This window comes from Halichoeres trimaculatus, unplaced genomic scaffold (assembly GCF_033239565.1).
Source record: "Halichoeres trimaculatus isolate MK-OKI-2021-1 unplaced genomic scaffold, fHalTri1.1 fHalTri1_scaffold_16, whole genome shotgun sequence".
Lineage (NCBI taxonomy): Eukaryota > Metazoa > Chordata > Actinopteri > Labriformes > Labridae > Halichoeres > Halichoeres trimaculatus.
In genome coordinates this window covers 16,281,023-16,296,768 of record NW_027437194.1, presented here as the reverse complement: position 1 = coordinate 16,296,768, position 15,746 = coordinate 16,281,023, and the positions used below count along the sequence as shown (strand labels likewise).

Sequence of the window (15,746 nt, the reverse complement as noted above, 5' to 3'; positions counted from 1 at the left end):
TATTTGTCAAACAAAGACTATGCCTGTATCATTTCTTTGTAACTTTTTTGCAGAAAGTTCACTGAATGCCCACCTGTAACGTGCCGTGTCTTGAAATCTGAACAGTTTTTGTTGGTTTTGTCACTTCTCAGGTTTGATCTGCTGTGATGGACGATCAGTCCGTATCCCACAGCAGTCCCCAGCGCAGCAGAGGTCACAGCAGCACAGACACACAGCGACAGCAGGCACGCCTCAACGTCATCAGGTGTGGGTGGCTCAGGAAGCAGGGAGGTTTTGTCAAGACCTGGCACAGCCGCTGGTTTGTTCTCCGAGGGGAGCAGCTGTACTATTACAAAGACGAGGAGGAGACCAAAGCTCTGGTAAGACCAAAAACACATAGCCTAGTGTAGAAATGGAGCAAGTTAGTGTGTCGACACCAATATGTTTCTGTAAAAGTGTCATAAGGCACAAATACTCAAAAATTTAATCTCAAAAATTAACCACCAGCTAGTACAGTGGAACTTCACAAAGAGATTAAGTTGAGGCCACAGCACTGCCGCCTGGCAAACAGCAACAACATAGCTTCCATTGTTCACCTTTTTGTCCCTTTTCCCTCCTCATGTTTTGCACTGAGGGCCACCATACTGTGCTAGAAGTACAATGAAGTTTCCTTGATATCTGCTTTCAGAGCCCAAATGTCAGATCTTCCATCACTTTTGTGACCCAAAAGAACGAGCTGTCGTAAGCTTGTTTCTCTGACTGAAGCTGAAACAAAAATCTGTCCTGAGAAGAAGAGACAAAGAGTGATGCAGACAATAACACCGTCTCTAACGTTACCGTAACCAAGCAGCCTCTCACTGAGCATGTGCAGGCTGAACAAAAGAAGCAGGACCAGACAGACAGTTGACTCTCATTACAGGGAAAAATCACACATAATGAAATGTTAAAGAGAAATAAATACATGACTTCCACTCGGTTATTTCTACAAATGGTCACCTTTTAACACAATGTCTCTGAAAATGAAATGTGAAATGAAACTGACTTCTGATGTAGAGAGAGATTAGAACATCCTGACACTGATAAAAGTTACTCCTGTCAGTTTGCAGGGTCCAGAGAAACAGATAAATACAGCTTACAAGGGATATTAGAGGAGTAGTTCTTCCTGATACAAAACTACAGCCAGTTAATAACTCTCTGGAAAACTACATAAAATTAACTTTTTTTTCCTCAAGCTTTAGCCAGGTTGCCTGTTTTTTATGCCAAGCTTGAATGGCTGATAGCCATCTATGAGTGTTGTCTAACTTAAAAACATGAATTCAGTTTCAGATCATGTTTTTTAGATTCAGTGTTATAATGAAAATTCAGTTTATATTGGGTGGAATCTCAGTCCAAAGTCATGTTTTAATCTTCCAGGATTTAGCGTGAGGATATACAATTATTTTACCAACAACTGAGAACAGAGAGGGTACTAAGCAGCCCCATTACATGCATGGAGAAAAACCACCCTCTCACTTGCTGTGTATTTTCCTGACTTAAGAGTACCTGCTGTATTGACAATTTAGCCTGACTTTTTCCAGAATTTTATCTGGGGGTCAATGAATAAATATAAAGAGCTAGAAAAGCACTTAGAGAGCGCAGACCTCCACCAAGCATATTGTGATTGTGGCGTAACACTTTAGTCCTACTTTAATGTTATATTCCCTTTCAGCAGACTGTCTGCTACAATTTGGTGTTAGTTGCAGGTTTATACAATTTCATATTACGGATCTTAGTATCCAAAATACTGTCAGGGTCTGGACCGTACTTTGACATCTGTCAGAAATTATGGTGACCTTGTCTTGTATTCTTTTGCAAAGCAATCCAACCATTTATCGTGGAGTTATATAAACATATGGTAAAACCGCCCTATCTCACAATGATAAAGAATCCTTTAAAAAAAAATCCAGGATCCAGACAGTGAGGTGGATCACCCCCAAAGTTATATCACTTCTTTCTTATCCCATTGTGAACATTTCCGGAACATTTCATAAAGATCTGTTTGTTAGTTTTGAGTTATGTTGTTTACAAACAAACAGACAAACTCCCCAAAACATAACTTCCTTGGCAGAGGTAAAAATAAATAAATAAAAAACTTAAGTTGGCATTTTGCATCAAGAATGTCCATAATTCTTCCGTAGTCCAGTTGGGTGCATCTTTTCCTCTACATACAAAAGTCATGAAATGCTAAATGTTTTTTGCCATCCTTTCTGATGCATTGCTCACAGATTACCCATATCTAAATGCTTACCACTGACTTAATATCATCTATCAAGAATATTTCAGTGTGTTAATGATTTTTTAGGTAGGAGTTATGTCCTGCCTTGTGCCCAACTCATTCATTTAAACCTTCTCAGTTATTTCTGGTGCTTCCCGTATGCAGTTCTCTGAAGCCCAGTTGTTTCACACCACAAGCTCTGTCCTTCCTCTGCTCAAAAAAATACACAGAGGACCAATACCTTTCATAAAATCTATTCCACCCCAACAGTATCCTCCTTTTCCAGGGGAAACTTGAACACTTTGTTCACAATTGAATTCTTCATTCTGCTCATCTACCCACACTTTTGTGTCTGGCTGATTTCCCAGAAAGCTCAGCTCAGCCAAACCCTGAGCCACATCATCAGCACAAGTCTGTGAAGGTTAAAGCTCCAGACCTAAAGGTGGGCTAGTGCCCAGATACAGTGAGAGGAGACGTTATTTTCTGCTATTTTTGGGTGCCTCGAAGTCTTAATGTGGTCTCATACTAGGAGCATGCCGAGTTTTGTTTATGCTGTTGTTGTTGTGAAGTCCTGAGGGAATGATGCAGAATCTGTGGAGCAGTTTGATAATAACTCATAGAAAGTGACACAAAACAATTTGTTCTTCTTTGAAATATTGTTGCCACCTGCAAGAAAACGTAATTTATAAATGATCTTTCAACTTCAGCCTCTAGATAAAAACTCTACACTTGGTTCTTAACTTTTGAAGAAAAGAAGGTATCAGTGTGTGATACCTAAACCTGCTACTTTTTGCAGCGAATGGGAAATTTCACCCAAACTGGGTCAGGCACAGAGCAGTGCGCTCAAAGTCCTTAAATCTCTGTGACCTCCAAAGCAGAACAGCATGGAGGAGCAGAGAAAAACAGCCTTACAAGACACAGCTGTACCCATCAGGAGAATAGAGAACAAGCGTGGAGTCACACATCCTGAACACAAGTAGGGCAAAGTGGAGAAAGAGCTCTAACTCTGTTACTGATGTTCAAGATGAGGAAAAAACAGACTAATGCACAGCTCAGATAAGTCAAAGTGTGTGAAGTGGAGCTAAGATCCACATAACGTGATAGTGTGAAGCCGTATTTAGATCAGCTATTAATTAATCCTCTCATATGCTGTGACGTCTCCATTTGTTACCTGTCACATTCGCCTCATTGCTGCCTCCTCAGTGGGCGAAGGAACATCTGCCTCGCTCTGTTGGGATGGAAACAAAGAAACCATAAACCCCAATCACAAGACAACTCAAGAAGACCAGAAGTTTCTCTGCACTTCTCTCCATGCTGCACTTTGTTTACTTGCCATCATTTTATCTATATCATAAGTATTGTTAGTATAACTGTAAAGGATGTTTAGAAAATCTCCTGTTCTGATGGCAACACACAAGAGGTTGAAGAAAAATAAGCCCAAGAAGACAAGGTGGCAAAGAGGGAAAAGGAGACAGAAAAATGTAATGCTAAAGAAAATGGGGAAGGGGGAAGAAGAAAAAGTAGATTTAAAAAAAAAGAAAAAGAAAAAGAAAAAATAAGATGGATACAAAGAGAAGATCAAAGATAAAGAGCAAGAAAAGAGAAGGAAAAAAAGAGGAGGATTGGGTCATTGTGATTTTAAGAAGTATAAAGAAGACAATAACCAAAAAAAGAAGATAAAAAAAGAATAAAAAGAGAAGGTGGTAGAGAAGAAGAAGGGGGAGAAGTAAAAATAATAATAATGAAGAACATGAACATGGACAAGGAAGAATAAAAAAGACAGAAAATAAATTGATAACACAGGAGGAGATAAGGTGATGAAGATTGAAGAGGGCAAGGAACTGGAGTAGGCAGAGAAAAAGACAAAGAAAACCATGAAGACCAAGAAAATGATAGAGAGAGACCAAGAAGAAAGTTCTGATAAAGATGAAAAAAGACAGATACAAGAAAAATCAATGACAAAAAAAAGAAAAAGACAAAGAAACAATGAATATAAAGAAGTCAAAAGGGGGCTAAATTCAGATGGATGAGAAATACAGCGACAAAGAAAAAGATAAGGAAAAAAGAAGACAAGTGATAAATAAAAGAATGAAGAGAAAATGTAAATAAAAAGACAACCGTGTAAAAGGGGAGGATGAATAAAAAGACAAGGCAAAAAGAAAAGATAAATAGGCAAGGAAAAGACGAGAAGAAGGTGGATAAAATGAGACAAAGTTAAAAAAGGCAGCAAGGACGAAAAGAAAAAGAAGACAACAATAATGATGGTGAAGGTGAAGAAGACAAACTTGAGGCTTATTCTTCTCATGTTTTCAGTCAGAAGATGTTAACATGTCTGAGAGAAAAAAATACAGAAACTGTTAAGACAATAAAAACACGTTTTCAGCTCTCATTAGAGACTCTTTATCACAGTTAAGTTACTGACCATCTGATCACTGATCATTTTTGTTGAGAAAGTGAGACTGTTCCCAATGAAAAAGACAAAACAGAAACTATGTATTTTTTTTTTTTTAAATGTATGAGCGAAAACTATATCCAATCCAGTCCGGCTTTATTTGTATAGTACCTTTCAAGACCAAGTTACAAGGTGATTGTAAATAAGACAAAATAAAATTAAAAACACAAAAATGAAACAAATTGATTTATGAAACAATGTAAACGGTCAGTAAAAGGCAATATGATAAAAGTGGGTTTTAAAACTATAGATTTAAAAGGTGATACCAAGTTTGCTCGGCTGAGATTCACAGGCAGGGGTTTTATAGATTGCAGGCCTAAACTGCCAAGACTTGGTCCCCTTTTGTGACCAGTCTGGATTAAGAAACTACTTGAAAGAATTTTGATTAAAATCTATTTATATGATGTGATTTATCTTTTAGTGCAAAACAATGGAGAAAAACTTTTGTTGGTGACTCCTTAGACTATGGGTTCTGTTATATATCTTAGGGCTACACCTTTTTGTTTGAGCCCCTCACATTCTCTCTAGCTGCTTTATGCAATCCCAGTTCCTGATTTGCTCTTTTTTTTACTTAGATGACTTCAGAAAACAGCACATTAATGTTGTCGATTCATGGGACAGTGTTGTGTCACATACAGTCGAGCCGAACCTCTCGGTGTAACGTGTGGAATCTGAAGAATGGAAGTCAGATGGAGGTGAAGGGTCGCTGAAAAGCACGCACAGGGTACGGCACGTGTGGGCTCGGCGTCAGCATGCCATCTGCTTGCCCCCACTCGCTCATGGAGATGTATGCACACACAAGCATGTATGTACTCGCTCTCATTCGTACACACACAGACACAGAGTCAGATTTCATCTGCTGCAGCTGTAAACAAAGACAGCATTCATGCCGTGGGTGAGATGGACTGATTATTGTAATTTAAATCATTTAGCATCCAATCTGTGTTCTAGTGAAGTACTCAGTAAGGTACCATCGTGACTGAAAGGGAGGATTGGGAAGGAATACATTAAATCAATTATATGTTATTACAATTTATAAAGATAAACCAGATATAATCAGGATGTTACGATTCCAGCCACAATGAGTCTTTTAAGTTAGTTTGTTAACATTCAGGACACGGCAAGGCTTAGCCTGAACTCAGACAAAATGATCTGAAGAAAAGTAGTTGACTGTAATGAGATATATTGCATTAAATCAATAATTCAGCAGCGCAATAATTCACTGAAAACCCTTTGTTTTTCAGGGTTGAGCTGGAAACAGTCTGACCTTGGCATTTAACGGGAGTAAATAAAATGCCAAAGCAGTTCTATAATTATTCATACACCAAGAATGTGTGTTCCTGCTTTGTGGATAAAATAAAAACACTGTTCTGACTGTGTGGCCTTCACGGCTCAAGTGTGGGCACTTTAACACAGACGAGAGCTACACTGCGAGCAGATTGCGTGTATCCTTGTAGGGTGTGAAGGGTCGAATGAGGCGTTTACATCCAGACGTGATTCGACTTACATTCTGTTTGCATGTCAGAGGAATGTGGTGGATAGCTTGGACGTTATCCAAACATCGTGCTGTCTACGTCACAGCTCACATCATCTTCTGCTTACACGGAGGTTACACACAAGTGTCACATTTGGACTACATGAAACAGCCATCAGGGAAATGAGCGTTGTTGTTTTCCTGACATCAAAACTTGCATTAACAAAAATGTTGGCAGAAGTTTCTTCAGCAGGCTTAACTCATTAGGTTTCAGTATTCATCACAGGAGCTCTAAATACAGAAATGATTTCTTGCTCTCTCTGGATGTTTGCTGCATGTCTAATAAACTTTCTATTGATGGATGGGAAAGTCAATTAACTCTCACTGGAATTGCAACAAGTTTCTGCAAGTTCTGCTTTCTGAGCACTTTTCCCTCATAAACACTTGCAGTTGAAACTGTCAACGACCGTGAATTCCAGGTATGTGCAGGTGTCGTGGTATTTGTACCTCTCTGGAAAAAACATTTCCTTGTGAGAAGTGAGTATGCAGCTGGAGCCCAAGCTTTGTGGTGTTGAATCCAAGCGGCAACCTCCGGTCTAAGAATATGAGACAATGTGGAAGTGCTAATATCTTCTGTTCCTCGAGTGTCCGCTTGAGGCTGGCTCCAGAAGTATCAGAAGTCACAAACACACCAAGCCAAAAAAATTTTCAAAGCAAAATTTAACCTATTTACAGCCTGGTTCAAAAAACTTCTCCTGTCTGAGTTGCTAATTTTACTACCGGCACCCACTGTACGGGGGGTGAATTTTTTCCTAACTCGGCCGTTCAGAGGATATTAAGATCGCAAGCTCGCCCAATCAGAGGCACAGCTCAGGATCACGTGACAGACAAGCGCCCTATAGCTGTAGGCGAAGCCCTTGCCACTACCAATATGGCTGCTACAGCCGGTGGGCTTCATTTGCCGTTTCAGAAACAGATGGGTGACATCGGGTGAGACTACGTCCATGTTTTATACAGTCTATGGTTGAATCGCATCAAATTTAGTCACAAATGTAACAGGGTTTGACGTTTCTAAGCAGAAGACCATTTCTAACTTATAATACACTGTCCCTTGTGTTGTCCTGATAGAAATTCATTTTTTACCTTAAAGTAACTTTTTGAGCACCCTAATATTTGGAATCACTCACTGTGTAGGACAAGACTCTGGCATTATGTCCTCATAAGCATTTTTACATCAACTAGCTTATGAATATTAGCATTAAGCTATATAATAGTGGATGACATGTCATTGCTTTGTTCCCCTGTGCATAAGTGTCATTAGTCATGTGTCATGATCAAAAGATGCAGCTCTAAGAGCCAGTGCTTTATGGTGAATCAGAAAAATCAACTCCAATCAAGTGAGAGCTGGCTCCCAGCTTTTTTTCTTTCGCTGCTCAGCTCTCACTCAGCCATTCAGCTCAGTCACAGCTGAGGATCCTACCATGTGTTAGATAGGGGGATGATGAGTTGGGTATGCAAAAACATGAAAATATGAATGCCAAGTTTGGTTCTCTCTGATGTGGTTCTCTTCTGTGGGTTTGTGTGCAGTGTTTTGTTCATTTGTTTTCGAGCTTGGTCTTCTTTTGGAGCTGCGTCCAAAGAGCTGGCTCTCTGGAAGGAGCCGACCTTCACATCACTAGCACACGTTTAGCATAAACATCTAGGATTGTCCATGTTTGAAATACGAAAAAGCAGAATAAACCCTCCCTCAATCTCCATACTGGCAGCCATACACCAGTCCTCAAATCGTCCTGTGACAGCTGACAAAATTTGTACTTTCAATGTCAAGAGATCCCTGCTGGACCATGTTTTGTAGTTTATTAGCCTAAAGGATGGATCAATCCATAAAACACATAAAGCCAAAAAGCCCTCTGACTTTAATATGGCTACTTAAAGACATTACTTATTAAAGAAACATAAAAAACTCTGTCATTTTCAAGGTTGAATAAAGACTTTGGGATACATTCTGCGTTCCTTTTTGAACAAACCCATACTGTCAGAGCTCTTACTATTATTAGATTTTAAAGTAATTGCTTTGGCTTTTATGTTCTATGTAAAAGTAATCAGTCTGTACAAAAACATTTATTTGGTTATCTTCTTTCACATTCCAGACTCATCCTTTTCCAAAACTTGAGATGAATTTTATGAAACTTGCTGTAAGTCAGCTTTTCCTCCAGTGAAGATGGAAGCTGTCTGCAGCAGTGACAGGTTTTCCTGTAAGAAGGTAGCAGATCAGTGTGTGTCTTTAAGGTGCTTGCACATAAATCACTCCTGGCTTCTTTGCTCTTTTTTTGTCGTATAGGTTTCGTACTTTTTGATGGATTTTCTGTTTGCCAAAGAAACTTTTTTGTTGATGTTTTCTGCTCTTCTTTGTGCCGGGTTCCTCAGCACATAACACATTTGTTTGCTTGAAAGTCTGGTGTTGTGTTTGTACGTAGATATGTGATGCGTAAAAATCTGCCTGCATTTATTGTTCAGATCATATCAGGGAAATATAAGCCTCTAAACTTTTCAGTGTTTTCTTCTCCTGGTTTATCTTATCTTCCTTCTCACGTCATCCACACACACTTAATCCAGGGAGTAAACAGAAATTAATGAAGGCCTCCGTTTGTTCTGCCCTGTTGCGTTTGATTGGCGTGTTAATATCTGAGTGGATGTTTTGCCATGGCAGCTGTGGATTTTACTGTGGCTTTTAAACAAGGCTCAGCCAGACGGAGCAGAAGACCTAAGCTTCCTGTTTTATAACTGTGAAATAACGATGACATTTATTGGATTGATGGACTCAGTGGAGCGATGGGAGCAGAGGAACCTTTTTTAATTCTTTGCCACTTGAATACACAAGTTTTTTAGCAGGCACATGGGTAAAAATTGAGACAGGTAGGGAAACAAATAACACACATAAAGTGCTGTATCCAGACCTCCTGCTGAGTTTGAATTCCTTCCTGTGAAAGGTCACTGAACTGTAATTATTGGATAAAAAGGCGACTAATCAGCCAGTCAAGGTCTAATGAGCTCTTAAATGACCTGCGACACAATAACTTCTGCTCAATTGACTGGAGGGTGAACATTTTTAATTGGAAATCAATTTCTGTCTCACAGTGATTTGCACTTTGTTTATTATCTTGACACTTGTCCTGTTCTTTAAAGTCATTTATTTCATCATATCGTTATTTAACAAACTGAGGTTATCTCTTAACTAAAACATCTTATTCAGTCCACTTTTGCAGACACTGTGGCTGGAAAAGTTCTTGTTTTCAGAGCAGTTTTAGGGAAATGCTGAGTCAAAAGAAAAAACAGAAGAATGACAACATCATTAGATTTGTAAAAATCACTGGTTACCCTTCTGTAAACCTCAGCTTAAAAAAAGTATGTTTTCGCCCTCACCTCATGACCTTGTAGCATTATTTCTGACTCAACTGAATACTTTATGTTCTCCAAAAAAAAATGTACCTAAATCTAAATCAGTCTTGAGACTTAAACCTCAAATCACTATGTCTCAAATTATTTCAGTTTTTGAAATGATGTTACAACCACAGCAAGGGATGGGTACCGAATTAGGTACTTTTACAGGTACTGACCGAATTCTGTCAAAAGTACAGAGTATCGATTCACGTACAATCAAAAGGTTCCATTTTTAGGTACCTAAATGAATCTTTGTGACTGTGAGGGACTAGAAGAGTGGGTGATTTTCCATGCTGGACATGAACACAACATTGTAAGGTTATATATTGAAAAATAAATATGTTGAATTGAAGATTTTTTATATCTTAGTATTAAACAAATTGATATTTTTTACCACATAAACACAAAAAAGTACTGAAAATCGGTACTGTTGAGTACCCGTACCGGTTGCCAGGTACCGGGCATCGGTAGCGTATCGTTTCAGATGTGAAAGGTACCCATCCCTAACCACAGCAAGGGTTATAGAACTAATGTGTGTTTGTTCATTGTTTACTATGCCTGTGATCTCAACAACACTTGAAACAGGGATGGGTACCTTTCACATTTGAAACGATACGGTACTGTTGCCTGGTACCTGGCAATCAGTGTCGATACTCAACGGTACCTATTTTTTGTACTTTTTTGTGTTTATGCGGCAATAAATATCAACTTGTTTAATGATAAAATCTTGTTTTTTTATTTTTTTTTCAATTTAACATATTTATTCTTTAATATAAAACACTTTAATGCTCAGTTCATGTCCAGCATGGAAAATCACCTACTCTTCCACTCCCTCAGAGTCACAAGGATACGTTTAGGTACCTAAACATGGTACCTTTCGATTTTACCGGAATCAGTACCCAGTACTTTTGACAGAATTTGGTCGGTACCTACAAAAGTACCTAATTCGGTACCCATCCCTTACTTGAAATGAGAGAAACCTCTATGTGTTTTCCTTTGTGACATGTAATAAAGGTTTGAAATAAAAGGGAATGTGCAAACAGTAGTTAGCTCTGAATCAGCTGTAATTATTTGTTATTGAACTGTGATGGGACTCCTCTTTTAGCACCATGAAAGATGTCAAAAAAGGCTCCAAATCTCATGCAGTTTAATCCCACTCCTTTTATAGCATACATATTTTAATGTATATCTTTGTCATGGAGTGGTTATTGATGGCTAATAGCTTCCGTTGAATGTCTCAGTCTTACTTAGAGCTTAATTTATGAAAGCAAAAGTCTTTCTTCTCCAAAAAAAGCTCCAAAACAAGGCAGTAAAATGTTTGTTTTATGACCAAATAAATTGTCCTATTTGGACATTGCCAAAGTGTGTAGAGGCAGGTCTGACTAAAATGCGAGGAAGCTGTTAAATGAGCAGACCTGGAGTCATAGTGAGTAATCAGGTATTTGCTTGCACAAAAACACACCAAGCTTCATTTCATTTAAAGCTGTTTGTAAGCATGAGTCGCTTGCTGCAGCGCTTCTCAGACAGATTTCCCTTGGTGTGTGTATGTGTGTGTGTTTTGCTTTCTGTTGCTGCATTAAAGATAATTGGGTTTGTGTCATTCTTCTGTTTCCAAAAAGTGACCTCATCCAAGTTGACAACGATATAAAAATACCCCAAAACGGGCCGGGCCTTTTCATCCCACCGCTGGGTTGGGTGCAACTGCCATAGTCTTTGCTGAGTAAATATCCCTCTGTCTGTGGTCGGGTTTGTCTGCAGCAAACAACAGCCCACCAGGGAGGATGTCAGTGTGGAAAGTATGGCTGTGAAAGAGCGGAGGAACATCAGCAGTGTTGAGGTTTTATTGTATATAGAGACTATACACGGTCCATAAGGCTCACATTTACAAAGTCTATAGCACCCACACATGATTCATTCAAGTTGTCTCTTGTTTGTCTTACATCAGCTCAGTGTCGATGACACAAAGATCTGTGTTCACTTAAAGACCCGTTAAATCCCAGGACACTGACACTGAGCAGATTCCCTCCCTTACAACCACATCAAACACATCTTCCTCTCCCTCATTCCTCCTCATGTCTGTCCTGTCTTTACGACCCCTCCCCCTCAAAAGCCACTTCATCTGGGGCCTCAGGTAGGGTTTCCACTTCCTGGTTGTCACAGTTATTCAGTGTGGCTCATTAAAGAGCAGTCCCCCTCAGCAGGAAGGAAACTGACTCCCCTCTGATCCTGTTCTTATTACTGAAGCTGTTGCCACGTACATCTTGTGTGCATTAACATTAAGCCAGATAGAGGGCACTCTAATGGGTGTCAGATGCTGCCATGTGGTGCTGATGTGCCGGTTGATCAGTGGGAAGTCACTGAGTACATAAAAGACAGACCTGCTGCTGTTTGTAATCCTTTTTAGAGTCATGATCAGAGGACTACACAAGGGAACACTCACAGGATTAACACTTGCATGTACTTTGTAAATTAGTGGTTATGGTTTTCATGTTTTGAGTGTGTGTTGGTTCATTTTAAAGTAGTTATTGTCTCTAGAAGTAATACTCTTACTGATGAGAAGTGTCAGTCTGAAAAATGTTGTTCAAACCTAACTACTATTAAGTTCTGCACAGACCCCCATGGTTTCAATGTTATGCAGAATGCCTGAAACCAGAATTTTATTTAGTGGTCAGCAGCCAGGGTCTAATGAGTCATGTGAGAAATCAATCCTGCATCTCATCTCATTTTATTTGATTTCTTATCAAGAATAATCCAGCGCACAGCATCGTCGGGACAGTTTCGATGTATTGTGGAACCTCTTTGGCATCTCCTTTATGAACCAACAAACTTCTTTCAGCTTTTCCTTTCTTAAGGATCCTCAAAGCAGATCAGATGTCTTTCCAACATAAAATGCCCTTCCTAACACACACCTCCAAATTCGTCCAGGCTTGTAACCCCTTGTGTGGCTGGGCAGGAGCACTGTTGAACATACAGCAGGGTTTTTTGGATTTATTGTCTTGCTAAGTGACTGCAGGTGTTGAGATTGAACCCCCAACCTTTCCATTGAGAGACGACAACTCTAACACTGAGCCACAGCTGCCCCCTCTGTGGTCCAGCAAACATTTCAATGACAATCAAGCCTTTAGTTATCTAATCAACACAAATATTCTTTTTGTCTCTTTTTATGTTATCAGAGCTGCCAAAACTTAAACACAAAAAGAAAGTTGCTAAATCTAGATTTAACCAATATACTGCTTGGTAAGGATACGCCAATCAAACTTTTCAGTACCAATATCTGGGCTTTGGTATCATTCAATAACAATACTGGACAAATGAGGAATTAAACTTGCACATATTGCAGGTTGCCATCAGCGTTTTTGTGGTGAAACCAATGTGAAATACCTCCAGACTGCTGAGCCACATTAGTTATCGTCCTTCTTATTCTCATTCTTTTTGGCTGAAATGTTGTCACTTATATTATATCTAACTTTCTGAGTCTATATCAGACTGGTACCTGATAGAAAGAATTGGAACCGTACGTCTCTACCAATTCAGGCACAGAATTTTTTATGCAGATGCCAAATTGGCTGTGTTTTCCTGCTGCTGTGATACATCTGCATATCGGCCATATTGCTGGTGGCAGATCCATCCTGTGAACAAATACGAGTAGACGAGGAAACAGTGGGTTCACTAATGCAGATATTTCACTATATTGAATGAACTGCTAGTAAACTCTATAGTTAAGATTCATTTATGTCATAAAATCTCTAAATCCAATTGGTAAAATGTTTTCAACTGTCAGTGAAAGTTGTAAGATATTGTCTGAATTCAAGAGAGTGGTTCAAACAAAGTTTTGATGGCATCATATGAAACATGGTTTTGTTAATCCATGATCTACATTTTTCAGATAAACTGTTATAAACGTCTGCCATGTCTTAGTAGTTTGAAAATGAGGGCAGTTTTCTGCAGTTAAACTCATAAAAAACAAATTGTTGCACCAAAAAGAGAACAGATTAAAAACCCTGAACTTTATACTTTATCAGAGGTTATTTTGGTAAGCAGTGAATTGATAAACAAGCGTCATTGCAAAAGTTATGCATGTGTTTATGTCCATGGTTTGAGATTTAGTCCCTGATCGAGTTTTCTTTCTTCCACAGGGAGCAATTTTCTTACCTGGAAACAAAGTTTCAGAGCATCCGACCAGCGGTGATGATGGAGGGAAGTTTCTCTTCGAGGTCATTCCAGGTAAGACGATAGAAACTATTTCAGATTTTACAAAGGATAAAAAAGAGCTGAGAAGTTCAACAAGTTCTATTCATTGATGAGAGCTGAAATAAGGGTTAGGTTAAAGTTTCTGATACGCTCCATTAATCCAAAAAATTATGTCTCTAGCTTTGTGTGGTCGTGTGTTGAGGTGTGCCCTATGTTAAAGAGGGAAAATGTCATTAGAAACAGAACAAAGAGGAGCCTCTGGGATCCCTGCCATCCAAACATTCCACTTCTTGCACACAGGTTTTAATTTCACCAATAGTTCACCAATCTTCTTTCTGTCTAAAACCTAACAGCCTGGTGACCCCAGCTTTAATTACTGCACATCCAAAGGTATCATTTCATATGACTCTGAAACCAACGCAAATAATTCTGCTGCTGGCCATATAAAATCAAAAACAGAACCACTGACCGCTCTGACATAAAAACCTGAAGACAAATACACACAGAGCCACCAGAAGACTGTATAGAAAACAGCTGAATACAAGACAAATAATCTGAGGGTATTTTCCAAGGCGAGTGAGTAATGTCAGGAATGTGAGTATATGGAATAGATATTAAAGACACATAATCGCACACAGAGGAAGGAGAGACAGCTGGTGAAAAGAAACAGTAGCAGAAGAGCAGCTGATCAACCCTCAAGAGAAAACCCAGGAAGTGTGCAGCAGACACTGCTTGACTTTTACTGATCTGAGTCTTCTCTTTTTGGTGTATTTGTGAGATTTTCTTTTGTAACTTTAAGAACATTTTCTCACATGGTTTCTTCTTATGTCCATCCAAACATTTGTCAGTGAAGGTTGATTAAAGGCAGGGTATTTGGCGCCAAAAATTAAATGAGTGATTGGACGGTTGGCCAGAGCTGACAGATTTAAAGTCCAGATGTTGTTTTGAAGACAGAAAATTGTCTTTTCAGTTTTTATTTTTGGGCAATAATCACAAAGCGTTGGCTGTCACTCATGAGATGGTACATGGTAGTGCACCTGTGCAATGTTTTTTATTTTTTCATCAAAGAAGACAACTGAAGTTCCAGGAACTTTAAGTCCCTTTAGAACCTTGTTGTTTGCATTCCCAATCTTCCTCCCGGGAAGATTCTGTAACTCAGGCTGTTGAGGTATGGAGACAAAATAAAGCAATTCCAACGCCTCTCTAGACCAGTAGGCAGGTTTTGGGTGAATTCCAATTCCTCCCTTAACCCTCAATCTCAAAAATGCGCGATCCTGCAAAGTGCCAGTGCTGTCCCGATTCTCAGAATGTTAAATTAAGGGACAAGTTTGAGTGCTGTACGGCCCCTCAAATTGAGATTTTCTGGCACCACCCTTGGGAGCAGGGGCCACCCAGAATGCATTGCTTATTTTCACCACCTTCACCGCAACAAACATGGCTTCCAAAGCGGCAAAAAGAACAAGCTACAAATTAAGTATTTTCGTCAATATGAAATAGAAATATATTACGAAAACCATTGTATCATCTTATTTAAGCCCTCTTCACGGATCATTGACCTCATTGCTGCATAACATTCATTTTATTTGACAATGTTTGCCAGCCGGACTGGTGGTCCCGGTTTTAGTGCACAGCTTCATTCATGATTACGGGCCGAAGGACGAAACGGACGAACACAAGTAGCATATGAATGGGCCCTGCACACTGTATAGCAACGGAGGACTGACGTATATTCTACTGTATTTAGCTAACGTTACTAAGATAAACAGAGTGGTCTTTTCTCTCTGTCAGGCCACAAAAAACCCGCAGACCCGTCGGTGATTGCTGTTTCTGGCTCATGATGAAACTGACAGGGATAACATTGCTAATATGAAAAATAATAAACAATGTTGTCCCTATGTCAAGCTGCATTCAGTCTGCCTTGGCAGACTGAATGCAGCTTGGGCAGAGTGCTGCCC

General features: G+C 39.4%; 1 protein-coding gene across 2 annotated transcripts in view; it reads left to right on the top strand.

Annotated features, from left to right (window-relative positions):
* The window catches only part of arhgap24 (Rho GTPase activating protein 24), a 93,510-nt gene that overhangs the window by 21,700 nt on the left and 56,064 nt on the right, over positions 1 to 15,746 (top strand). For both annotated transcript variants that reach the window (XM_074690025.1, XM_074690026.1), the window contains 2 exons: positions 132 to 359; positions 13,737 to 13,824. In XM_074690025.1, the coding sequence (XP_074546126.1) occupies positions 147 to 359; positions 13,737 to 13,824 (301 nt within the window). In that variant the 5' untranslated portion in view covers positions 132 to 146. The remainder of the gene's footprint in view (positions 1 to 131; positions 360 to 13,736; positions 13,825 to 15,746) is intronic.